This window comes from Anguilla rostrata, unplaced genomic scaffold, assembly GCF_018555375.3.
Source record: "Anguilla rostrata isolate EN2019 unplaced genomic scaffold, ASM1855537v3 scaf0748, whole genome shotgun sequence".
Taxonomy (NCBI): domain Eukaryota; kingdom Metazoa; phylum Chordata; class Actinopteri; order Anguilliformes; family Anguillidae; genus Anguilla; species Anguilla rostrata.
Genome location: NW_026986186.1, coordinates 750 through 12,165, shown reverse-complemented (window position 1 = coordinate 12,165; position 11,416 = coordinate 750). Strand labels below are relative to the sequence as shown.

At 40.1% G+C, this 11,416-nt stretch overlaps 1 protein-coding gene across 2 annotated transcripts; it reads right to left on the bottom strand.

Annotated features, from left to right (window-relative positions):
• Positions 1-844: 844 nt before the first annotated feature.
• LOC135246700 (protein NLRC3-like) lies at positions 845-11,112 on the bottom strand. Of its 2 annotated transcripts, XM_064320030.1 has the most exons (8): positions 11,017-11,112; positions 10,446-10,556; positions 6,379-6,489; positions 5,777-5,887; positions 4,677-4,787; positions 4,253-4,322; positions 3,600-3,936; positions 845-2,840 (listed from the first exon to the last, which is right to left on the bottom strand). In XM_064320030.1, the coding sequence occupies exons 1-8, from the start codon at positions 11,061-11,063 to the stop codon at positions 907-909; spliced, it is 2,832 nt and encodes a 943-aa protein (XP_064176100.1). In that variant the 5' UTR covers positions 11,064-11,112; the 3' UTR covers positions 845-906. The 2 variants fall into 2 exon arrangements, with proteins under 2 accessions (XP_064176100.1, XP_064176101.1); XM_064320031.1 differs by lacking the exons at positions 10,446-10,556; positions 11,017-11,112 and adding an exon at positions 7,213-7,319 and having other exon boundaries at positions 846-2,840.
• Positions 11,113-11,416: the final 304 nt, after the last annotated feature.

Below are 11,416 nucleotides of genomic sequence, written 5' to 3'. Positions count from 1 at the left end.
TTTTGGTTTTTGTATCTGTTTTTTTTAAACCCCAAAAAAATTTATTTGTATAGGCATTTCGTATTTTTTTTTTAAATGGAAGTGGGTGTGGTGTAAACCAGAAGTGGGTGGAGTTTACCACAGAATCTGTATTAAATGTCAAAAATCCCAGATTTCTTCACTGGCACTGCTTTTGTTGAGATATTAAAGAATTAAAGTCATGGTTTTACAGTGACATCAATAATAATGTGCATGACAAAACACATCCGTAGTTATTCATCCCCACCCTGAAGGTTTTGAATGAATTTTGTGTGATTATATGTGAAAAATTAGTTTTGATGGTGCTTTATTGGGAAATTCATATCAAATCACTGGTCATTCAATTGCTGAATAGTGCCCGGGAGTAGACAGCGACATGTTCACACCTGGGTAAAAGCACCTGTTGCTGCCTATTGTCTGGCAGGGGGTTTTGTGAAGGAAATGGCACAAACTGCCTGTATTTCTTTACTAAGTCAAATATTTATTTTTCTAATTTTAAAAACTCCGTTATTTTTAAGCCCAAATATTTAGGAAAGTCTTGGAAGGAGGAGGATATAGCATTTACAGCGGTAATTGATCCAGATTGATCTGTTTATAAATTCATGATCAATTTAGTAATCATTATCTGTAATTATAATTTGTAAATTTAAACAACTAAAATATATTTTAATGTTGGATAACTGAATTTTAGCATTTGATGCTACTTGTGTTCTGTATTTATTACGAGGGCATATTCTATTAAAACTGAAATAATTTTATTTCTTTAAAAAAAAAACCAAATTCTTACTTGCCCTGACGATTGTATTGTACAAATTATCACTAGAAATAATATGGGTTTATGAAATGTAAATATGCTGCAAATAATCAACATTATTAATTATGTAATACTCACACTGCCTTCCTGCAGTTCCTAACTATGGGGAGCAGTCTCTGATGACCTGCTGCTGATGTGTTGTAGGTCTTCAAGTCAAACTCATCCAGGACCTCCTCTGACATCAGTAAGACAAAGGCCAGAGCTGAACATTGGTGTGGTTCCAGCTCTTTATCAGAGAGTGTTCCTGATCTGAGGGAATTCTGGATTTCCTCCGCTAGAGAGTTGTCATTCAGTTCATTCAGACAGTGGAACAAATTGATGGTCCTCTCTGCTGAAGATTCCTCTCTGATCTTCATCTTAATGTACTGGACTGTTTTCTCAATGCTCTCTGATCTGCTTCTTGTCTGTGTCTGTGGGTCTGGTACAGTTGATCTGCTTCTTGTCCGTGGCAGTAATTTTTGAAAGAAAGTAAAAATAGAGTTTTTTATTTGTCTTCCTTCATCAGATCTACTTCCTGTCAGTGGGTCTGATACAGATGATCTGCTTCCTGTCTGTGTCAGTAGCCCTCCTAACAGAGTCCGCATGGAGTCCAGAGAGAGGCCAAGAAGGAATCGGAGGAAAAGGTCCAGATGTCCATTCTCACTCTTTAAGGCCTGATCCACTGCAGTCTTGTGTAACTCAGACAGCTGCACTCTGTCAATGCAAGGTTTTGATTCATCTGCACTGAGTACATTTCTGTTCTCACTTACTAACGAATAAAAGACAAACAAGGCAGCCAGATACTCCTGAATGCTCAGATGCACAAAGCAGTAGACTTTCTGCTGATCTAATCCACACTCCTCTTTAAAGATCTCTGTGCACACCCCGGAGTACACTGAAGCTTCATTTCCATCAATGCCACTCTCTCTCAGGTCCTCTTCATAGAATATCATATTGCCCCTTTCCAGCTGTCGAAAAGCCAGCTGCCCCAGTTTCAGGATGATTTCTGTATCTGACACTGACATTTTCTTTCGATTGGCGCCCAGATACTTCTGATTCTTCATATTAGTCTGAATGAGCAGGAAGTGTGTGTACATTTCAGTCAGAGTTTTGGGCAGATCTCCACTCTCTGTTTCACCCAACATTGCCTCCAGGACAGTAGCAGAAATCCAGCAGAAGACTGGTATGTGACACATGATGTAGAGACTCCTTGATGACTTTATGTATGAGAGAATTGTGCTGGCCTGGTTCTGATCTCTGATTCTCTTTCTGAAATACTCCTCCTTTTGTGGGTCCTTGAACCCTCGTACCTCTGTCACCTGATGGATGCACTCTGGAGGGATTTGATTGGCTGTTGCTGGTTGGGAGGTGATCCAGAGGAGAGCAGAGGGAAGCAGATTCCCCTTAATGAGGTTGGTCAGCAACACATCTACTGATGATGACTCTGTTATATCACAGCAGATCTCATTGCTTTGGAAATCTAGAGCAAGTCGGCACTCATCCAGACCGTCTAAGATAAACACAATTTTGACTTCATCGTTGTCGATGTTTTTAATCTCTTTCAGTTGTGGAAAGTAGTGCTGGAGAAGTTGCATCAGACTGAATTCTCTCTCCTTCTTTAGATTCAGATCTCGGAAAGGAAGAGTGAAGATGAAATCAATGTCCTGATTGGCTTTTCCTTCTGCCCAGTCCAGAATGAACTTCTGCACAGAGATGGTTTTCCCAATGCCAGCAATGCCCTTTGTAAGCACAGTTCTGATAGGTTTCTCTTGTCCAGGTAAAGGCTTAAAGATGTCATTGCAGGGGATTGCAGTCTCCTGGGTCCTCTGTCTCTTGGATGCTGCCTCAATATGTCTGATCTCATGTTCAGTATTGACTGCCCCACTTCCCCCCTCTGTGATGTAGAGCTCTGTATAGATCTCGTTGAGGAGAATTGGGGGATCCTGCTTCACGAAACCTTCAAATATGCATTTGACCTTCTTCTTCTGATCAATTTTCAGTGCCTGCTGGGCTCTTTTAATTATTTTTTCTGAAGAAAGGAAATATAAGAAACAATTGTGTATATAAACTTTAGTCATTCAATAACAGATTTCAAGAAACAGTCAACAAATATAATTATGCAGTTAGTTTTCAAAGTATTTTACACACCTCAACCAGTGTGTTACTCATGTCTTGCTGTGGGTTAACACACTTCTCTCAGTTTTAAACACCTTTCACAGTATGTTGCCTACCTTTCAATAATAATTTGTCATAAATATAACAAATTGGCAAAAAAAAGTATATACTGTTGCATTTATACAATCAGGATGAAAAAACACGGACAATTTGTCAATTCTTCATTTAAATTCCTTTTTTCAGGTGTATGTAGTTGATGTGTCTTTGTGGTACAGTGATTTGAAAAAGAAAGTACACCATCTTTCAATTCTATAGTTTTACATATTAGGACATAACTAACCTTCATTTCATCCACACAAAGTCTTAACGGCAGATAAATCTAACATCATGTCAGGTATAACAGATTTTACGTTGTCTTTATTTATTCAAGCAAAAATAAGGCACCATTAGTCTTCTGTGAAAAAGTAAGCATCACTGCCTCATACTATACTTTAATTTAAATGCTTTTCTGTACATGTTGTATGTGATGTTTTCAATATGTAAAATGTTCAGTGTCAAATCCAATTATATTAGCGTAAATGCTATAAATCATAACATTGTTCACTGTTAGATTTGTTTGCTAAACACATTCTGCATTCTAATTGACAGACAGTAGCAATGAGAGAACTCTTACTGTGCTGCTCATCTCTCTCCAGTGAGTCAGAGAGATCCTTCTGCTTCATGTTCTTCAGGATATGGTGTGTGATCTTCCGTGACCCCTCACTACCACAGGCCTCCAACATCTTCTCAGCTATGTACAGGGCCTCAGGATCCTCCTGCCTGCTCTCAGTGCATTCTGGGTAATTATTAATTTGACTCTGGAACAATTTCTTCATCTTCATGAACTTATCCAGTGTAGAAGGATCTTCAGATAAACTCGTAAAGCATTCTGGGCAATCCTGGCTAAGATGGCTCAGAAACAGTTTCAACTTTTCATCCTTCTTCAGCTTCATCAGAGTGTGCAGTAGTGACTGAAATAAACAGATGAAGAAGTGTGCTGTATCAGAATGACTGAAATAAATGTTTACATATTGAAACAGAATTTAACAAACAAATATAATTTAAAAATGTGTTTAAATTGTGTTAATAAAAAGCTAGCTTATTTTGTTGGTGTGATGTTACACTGTGGAAGGTTGTGACTAATATCTGGCAGAGGTGCAATATTGAGCACTAATGTACATTATGTATGAATATATCTTAAAGTTGTTACCTTATCCAAATGAAAAGGTTCTACCAGAAGAACATTTAAAAACTACTAAAACAATTAGAATAAATGAGTTATCACACCTGTTTTGGGAATGATAATTTTTCTGAATTCTTCTCTTCTGAACAACTTGACTCCAGTGACCCCTGCATCCTGTGAATAAATATTGAGACTTAGTTTCCAGTTAAAGTAATTTTCTTACTGCAGCTCTAACTCACAGCACACCTGACTGCAATATAGAACATCACACCTACACCTGAACATGACACAATACACCCCACCTACACCTGAACATGACACAATGCCCCGCACTTAAACCTGAATGTGACACAATACACCCCACATACACCTGAACATGACACAATACACCGCACCTACACCTGAACGTGGCACAATACCCCCCATTTACACCAGAAAGTGACATAATACCCCCACCTACACGTGAAAGGTACCAGACAGATTGAAGTAGAATTAAACAGCAGTGTCAGTAGGAACCTGTGGAATTACCTTGAATCACCAGTGAATCCTCCTTTGAAGAGAATTGGATTATGCATTGAATGATCACTCTTCATGGACAGACAGCTGGGTACAGGTGACCCTGCTCTTTCCTCTTGGACCCTGTGATCAAATCATGGGGACAGAGCTTCCAGTTAAACTCATCCTCTTACTGAAGTGCTAACTCACAGCACATGGAGACAGAGCTTCCAGTTAAACTCATCCTCTTACTGAAGTGCTAACTCACAGCACATGGAGACAGAGCTTCCAGTTAAACTCATCGTCTTACTGTAGCTCTAACTGACAGCACATGGAGACAGAGCTTCCAGTTAAACTCATCCTTTTACTGCAGCTCTAACTCACAGCACATGGAGACAGAGCTTCCAGTTAAACTCATCTTCTTACTGTAGCTCTAACTCACAGCACATGGAGACAGAGCTTCCAGTTAAACTCATCCTCTTACTGCAGCTCTAACTCACAGCACATGGAGACAGAGCTTCCAGTTAAACTCATCCTCTTACTGCAGCTCTAACTCACAGCACATGGAGACAGAGCTTCCAGTTAAACTCATCCTCTTACTGCAGCTCTAACTCACAGCACATGGAGACAGAGCTTCCAGTTAAACTCATCTTCTTACTGCAGCTCTAACTCACAGCACATGGAGACAGAGCTTCCAGTTAAACTCATCCTCTTACTGCAGCTCTAACTCACAGCACATGGAGACAGAGCTTCCAGTTAAACTCATCCTCTTACTGCAGCTCTAACTCACAGCACATGGAGACAGAGCTTCCAGTTAAACTCATCCTCTTACTGCAGCTCTAACTCACAGCACATGGAGACAGAGCTTCCAGTTAAACTCATCCTCTTACTGCAGCTCGCAGCTCTAACTCACAGCACATGGAGACAGAGCTTCCAGTTAAACTCATCCTCTTACTGCAGCTCTAACTCACAGCACATGGAGACAGAGCTTCCAGTTAAACTCATCTTCTTACTGCAGCTCTAACTCACTACACATCTGAAAGTGACACAATACACCCCACTTACACGTGAAAGGTGCCAGTGAGATTGAAGTAGAATTAAACAGTAATGTCAGTATGAACTTGTGTAATTACCTTGAATCACCTGTGAATTCCCCTTTGAAGAGAATTGGATTTTGCATTGAATGATCACTCTTCATGGACAGACAGCTGGGTACAGGTGACCCTGCTCTTTCCTCCTGGACCCTGTGATCAAATCATGGGGACAGAGCTTCCAGTTAAACTCATCCTCTTACTGCAGCTCTAACTCACAGCAGGGGCGACATAGCTCAGGAGGTAAGACCGATTGTCTGGCAGTTGGAGGGTTGCCGGTTCAAACCCCGCCCTGGGCGTGTTGAAGTGTCCTTGAGCAAGACACCTAACCCCTAACTGCTCTGGCGAATAAGAGGCATCAATTGTAAAGCGCTTTGGATAAAAGCGCTATATAAATGCAGTCCATTTACTATTTACCATTTACAGCACATGGAGACAGAGCTTCCAGTTAAACTCATCCTCTTACTGCAGCTCTAACTCACAGCACATGGAGACAGAGCTTCCAGTTAAACTCATCTTCTTACTGCAGCTCTAACTCACTACACATCTGAAAGTGACACAATACACCCCACTTACACGTGAAAGGTGCCAGTGAGATTGAAGTAGAATTAAACAGTAATGTCAGTATGAACTTGTGTAATTACCTTGAATCACCTGTGAATTCCCCTTTGAAGAGAATTGGATTATGCATTGAATGATCACTCTTCATGGACAGACAGCTGGGTACAGGTGACCCTGCTCTTTCCTCCTGGACCCTGTGATCAAATCATGGGGACAGAGCTTCCAGTTAAACTCATCCTCTTACTGAAGTGCTAACTCACAGCACATGGAGACAGAGCTTCCAGTTAAACTCATCCTCTTACTGCAGCTCTAACTCACAGCAGGGGCGACATAGCTCAGGAGGTAAGACCGATTGTCTGGCAGTTGGAGGGTTGCCGGTTCAAACCCCGCCCTGGGCGTGTTGAAGTGTCCTTGAGCAAGACACCTAACCCCTAACTGCTCTGGCGAATAAGAGGCATCAATTGTAAAGCGCTTTGGATAAAAGCGCTATATAAATGCAGTCCATTTACTATTTACCATTTACAGCACATGGAGACAGAGCTTCCAGTTAAACTCATCCTCTTCCTGCAGCTCTAACTCACAGCACATGGAGACAGAGCTTCCAGTTAAACTCATCTTCTTACTGCAGCTCTAACTCACAGCACATGGAGACAGAGCTTCCAGTTAAACTCATCCTCTTACTGCAGCTCTAACTCACAGCACATGGAGACAGAGCTTCCAGTTAAACTCATCTTCTTACTGCAGCTCTAACTCACAGCACATGGAGACAGAGCTTCCAGTTAAACTCATCCTCTTACTGCAGCTCTAACTCACTTCACATCTGAAAGTGACACAATACACCCCACTTACACATGAAAGGTGCCAGTGAGATTGAAGTAGAATTAAACAGTAGTGTCAGCATGAACTTGTGTAATTACCTTGAATCACCTGTGAATTCCCCTTTGAAGGGAACTGGTTCATCCATTGAAGGAGCACTCCTCACAGACAGACAGCTGGGTACAGGTGACCCTGCTCTTTTGTCCTGGGCCCTGTGAACAAAACATAGAGACAGAGCTTCCAGTTAAACTCATCCTCTTACTGCACTTCTAGCTCACAGCACATTAAATATATGAATTTATATCTATTTCTGTCAGGGCTGAGGATTCCTGCTTTGGTCTCTGGCGCCCCAGAGAAATTCATTTTAGAAACAGCGCCCCCTATCTCAGGAGACCGGAACACATCAGATCAGATTAGACAAAAAGGATTTTGACTGACCTGTTAACACACAAAATTACAAAATGATGAACACATGTTTAGACAAATAAATACAAACAGATACATATAGACTGCACTAGGGGTTGACCAATATGTTTTGGTTTTTTCAAGGCTGAATGGAAGCAAATCCCTGCAGCAGTGCTTCAACATCTAATATAAAGCCTTCTCAGAAGAGTAGAGGTTGTTATAGCAGCAAGGAGTGGACCAACTCCATATTAATGCCCATAATTTTGGATGAGATTTTGAATGTCACGTGTCCGCATACTTTTGGCCATGATATACAAGAGTATAAATCATGTACTTATCATAGCCTTACCTCTTGAGAAATAAATCTTAGTTATCTAATAAGTTTCTTATCTTGAGATTACTGAACTCTGCACTGTTTCTAAGGACGTAGGTCAATCTAAGAAAAAATGATAGTGAATCTGAGAAGAGCAGGAGAAGTGTAAGAACATTGTAAGAGCTTATATTGTTACCTTAGTGAGCCACGTGAAGGATTATTTCTAAGGAGCAGAATTTCAGAAGGATGAGAAAATACTCAAAATCTCACAAGGTTTAGAATGGAGCTCATTATTGTCTGGTAGAAGTAAAAGTGAAAGAGAAGAGATCTAGTTTTGAATTCTTAAAGAAATAAACCAAAATAAATTGAATGAAAAGCATATAAATCTAATTTAAAACTTTTTAATTACTTCTTGATTCTCGGTGGAAAACTATTGTTCAGGGTGTAAGCTCTTAGCTAAGCCTATTACACCGAAATAAACATTTTATTGTCAGCATTTTCAGCTTTACTGAATTAAATGCATTAATGCCTCTAAACGTGCAGATTACCAACCCCCTCATACCCCTCACACCTTTAACATCTCTCCCCTCTCCATCCCACCCCACAACAGGCTACTTACTGCGTTCTGTTATTCCATTTCAGTCCTTCCTTACTCTCCTCTGTCCTTAAAATGGTGTTCACTCTTGTAATGCCCACTTAATTTGACTTTGTGATGTACGCAATCTGTTTATTATTTTATTACTGGGTGAAGTGAATGATTACTTTATTTGTTTGGATAAAATGTATATAGGTCTATCCTAATAGGCTCACTGGTTGTCTTTTTATGGCATACACTGGCTGTTCTGCCATAAAAAGTTTCTGTTTGTTACAGGGGATTTTTGCCTTGATAGGGTCCAACAGCACCCCCACCCCACCCCGCTCCACAGATTCCAACAACACCTCCCCAAACCCCAACCTCACATCGTCCCGCCCCCCCCCCCCCCCCACCCACACATCCCACAGAATTGTATAGGGCCAGCGAAATCCTAGTAGGGACGGCCCTGATCAGAAATCAAAACCGCTTGAGTTTACAGCACAAATTAACATTTTGACTTCAACTTGCCAATATGTATGAGCACTGCATATGTATATTTGTTTATTGAGGCCAATAAAAATAAAAAATAAAGATACAGAATGCAACTACATCGATTCTCATTTTAAGAGAATCAGTGTATTAAATATTATCCTACACTGGATGAAACTGAAAGAAGACACATTTCTTCACAAAACCACCGACTGAATGAATGATTCAATATTGATGTTGTTTAAAAAACAATTACCTCAATTAAATTAATAAATACAAACACAAACATTAAATCCATAAATCTTAAAACATTTTATCTGGCCCCAGATGGAAATATTTGTGTAAAGGCTGTGACCACTTATAAGGCACTCTCCATTTCAATCGCCATTTTATTGTCAGCTTTTCAGTTTTACTAAATTAAGCGTATTAATACGACTAAACTTGCCGATTCCCAACCCCCTCCCACCTTAAACTTCTCTCCCCTCTCCATCCCACTCCACAACAGCATACTTACTGCGTTCTGTTATTCCATTTCAATTCTTCCCTTTTCTTCTCTGTCTTCAAAATGGTGTTTGCCTTTGAAATGCACTTTTAATTGGACTTTTGGACTACCACAACACATTTATGATTTTATTACTGGATGAAGTGAGTGATTGAAGTACAGATTTTTTTTTTTTGGGTTATGTTAGGACAACATAATTTATTATCTTGACTTCTTCAGTCAAATCAGAAAAAATGTGTCTGACCTGTAGTTTTGCTTTATTTTAAATTGCTTTATTTTAAAAATAAAAAGGAATTAACAACTGAATTGTCAACTAATTTGTCATGATTGCACTTTACTGATGGAATATGTTGGCAAATGTGTCCAAAATGACACATTTACAGGAATTGTGACAACTTCAGTATTTCATACAACGATTATGGCTGCATGGGCAGGATTAGAATATTGACAGTTTGGCAGTCAGCTCTACTATATTGAGTGGAATCTGGAATGAAACATCTATGGTGCAGATTATGATCTGGCAAGATAGCTTTCAATGTAAATATATAGGAACATGCAGCAGTGGAATGGCTCTAACCTGTTAAAGGTGTGGTGTTGTCCTTCTGTGATATATTCAATGAGCATTTCTCTGGGAACAAACTCTATGGATCAGGGGCATATAACCAAGAGATTGACTGGGGAAGGGTTTAGGATAACACTTTCTTTTCATTGAGAAATATTGCTCATCAATTGACTCAATTTAAATGACCTGTTTGATACTATCCTGTGAAATGTATGCTATATAATGTTATACCCTGCATTTTGTGTTGTAAAATCCCAATAAACAATTACTTATAAAAAAATGATAGCACAGAAATTCATTTCTGAACATGAAAAATACACCCCACCTACATCTGAAAATGACACAACACACCCCACCTACACCTGAATGTGACACAATACCCCCCACTTACACCAGAAAGTGAAACAGTAACCCCCACCTACACGTGAAAGGTACGAGTCAGATTGAAGTAGAATTAAACAGCAGTGTCAGTATAACCTGTGTAATTACCTTGAATCACCCGTGAATTCCCCTTTGAAGAGAACTGGATTATGCATTGAATGATCACTCTTCATAGACAGACAACTGGGTACAGGTGACCCTCCTCTTTCCTCCTGGACCCTGTGAACAAATCATGGAGACAGAGCTTCCAGTTAAACTCATCCTCTTACTGCAGTTCTAACTCACGACACATGGAGACAGAGCTTCCAGTTAAACTCATCCTCTTACTGCAGCTCTAACTCACAGCACATGGAGACAGAGCTTCCAGTTAAACTCATCCTCTTCCTGCAGCTCTAACTCACAGCACATGGAGACAGAGCTTCCAGTTAAACTCATCTTCTTACTGCAGCTCTAACTCACAGCACATGGAGACAGAGCTTCCAGTTAAACTCATCCTCTTACTGCAGCTCTAACTCACAGCACATGGAGACAGAGCTTCCAGTTAAACTCATCCTCTTACTGCAGCTCTAACTCACTTCACATCTGAAAGTGACACAATACACCCCACTTACACATGAAAGGTGCCAGTGAGATTGAAGTAGAATTAAACAGTAGTGTCAGCATGAACTTGTGTAATTACCTTGAATCACCTGTGAATTCCCCTTTGAAGGGAACTGGTTCATCCATTGAAGGAGCACTCCTCACAGACAGACAGCTGGGTACAGGTGACCCTGCTCTTTTGTCCTGGGCCCTGTGAACAAAACATAGAGACAGAGCTTCCAGTTAAACTCATCCTCTTACTGCACTTCTAGCTCACAGCACATTAAATATATGAATTTATATCTATTTCTGTCAGGGCTGAGGATTCCTGCTTTGGTCTCTGGCGCCCCAGAGAAATTCATTTTAGAAACAGCGCCCCCTATCTCAGGAGACCGGAACACATCAGATCAGATTAGACAAAAAGGATTTTGACTGACCTGTTAACACACAAAATTACAAAATGATGAACACATGTTTAGACAAATAAATACAAACAGATA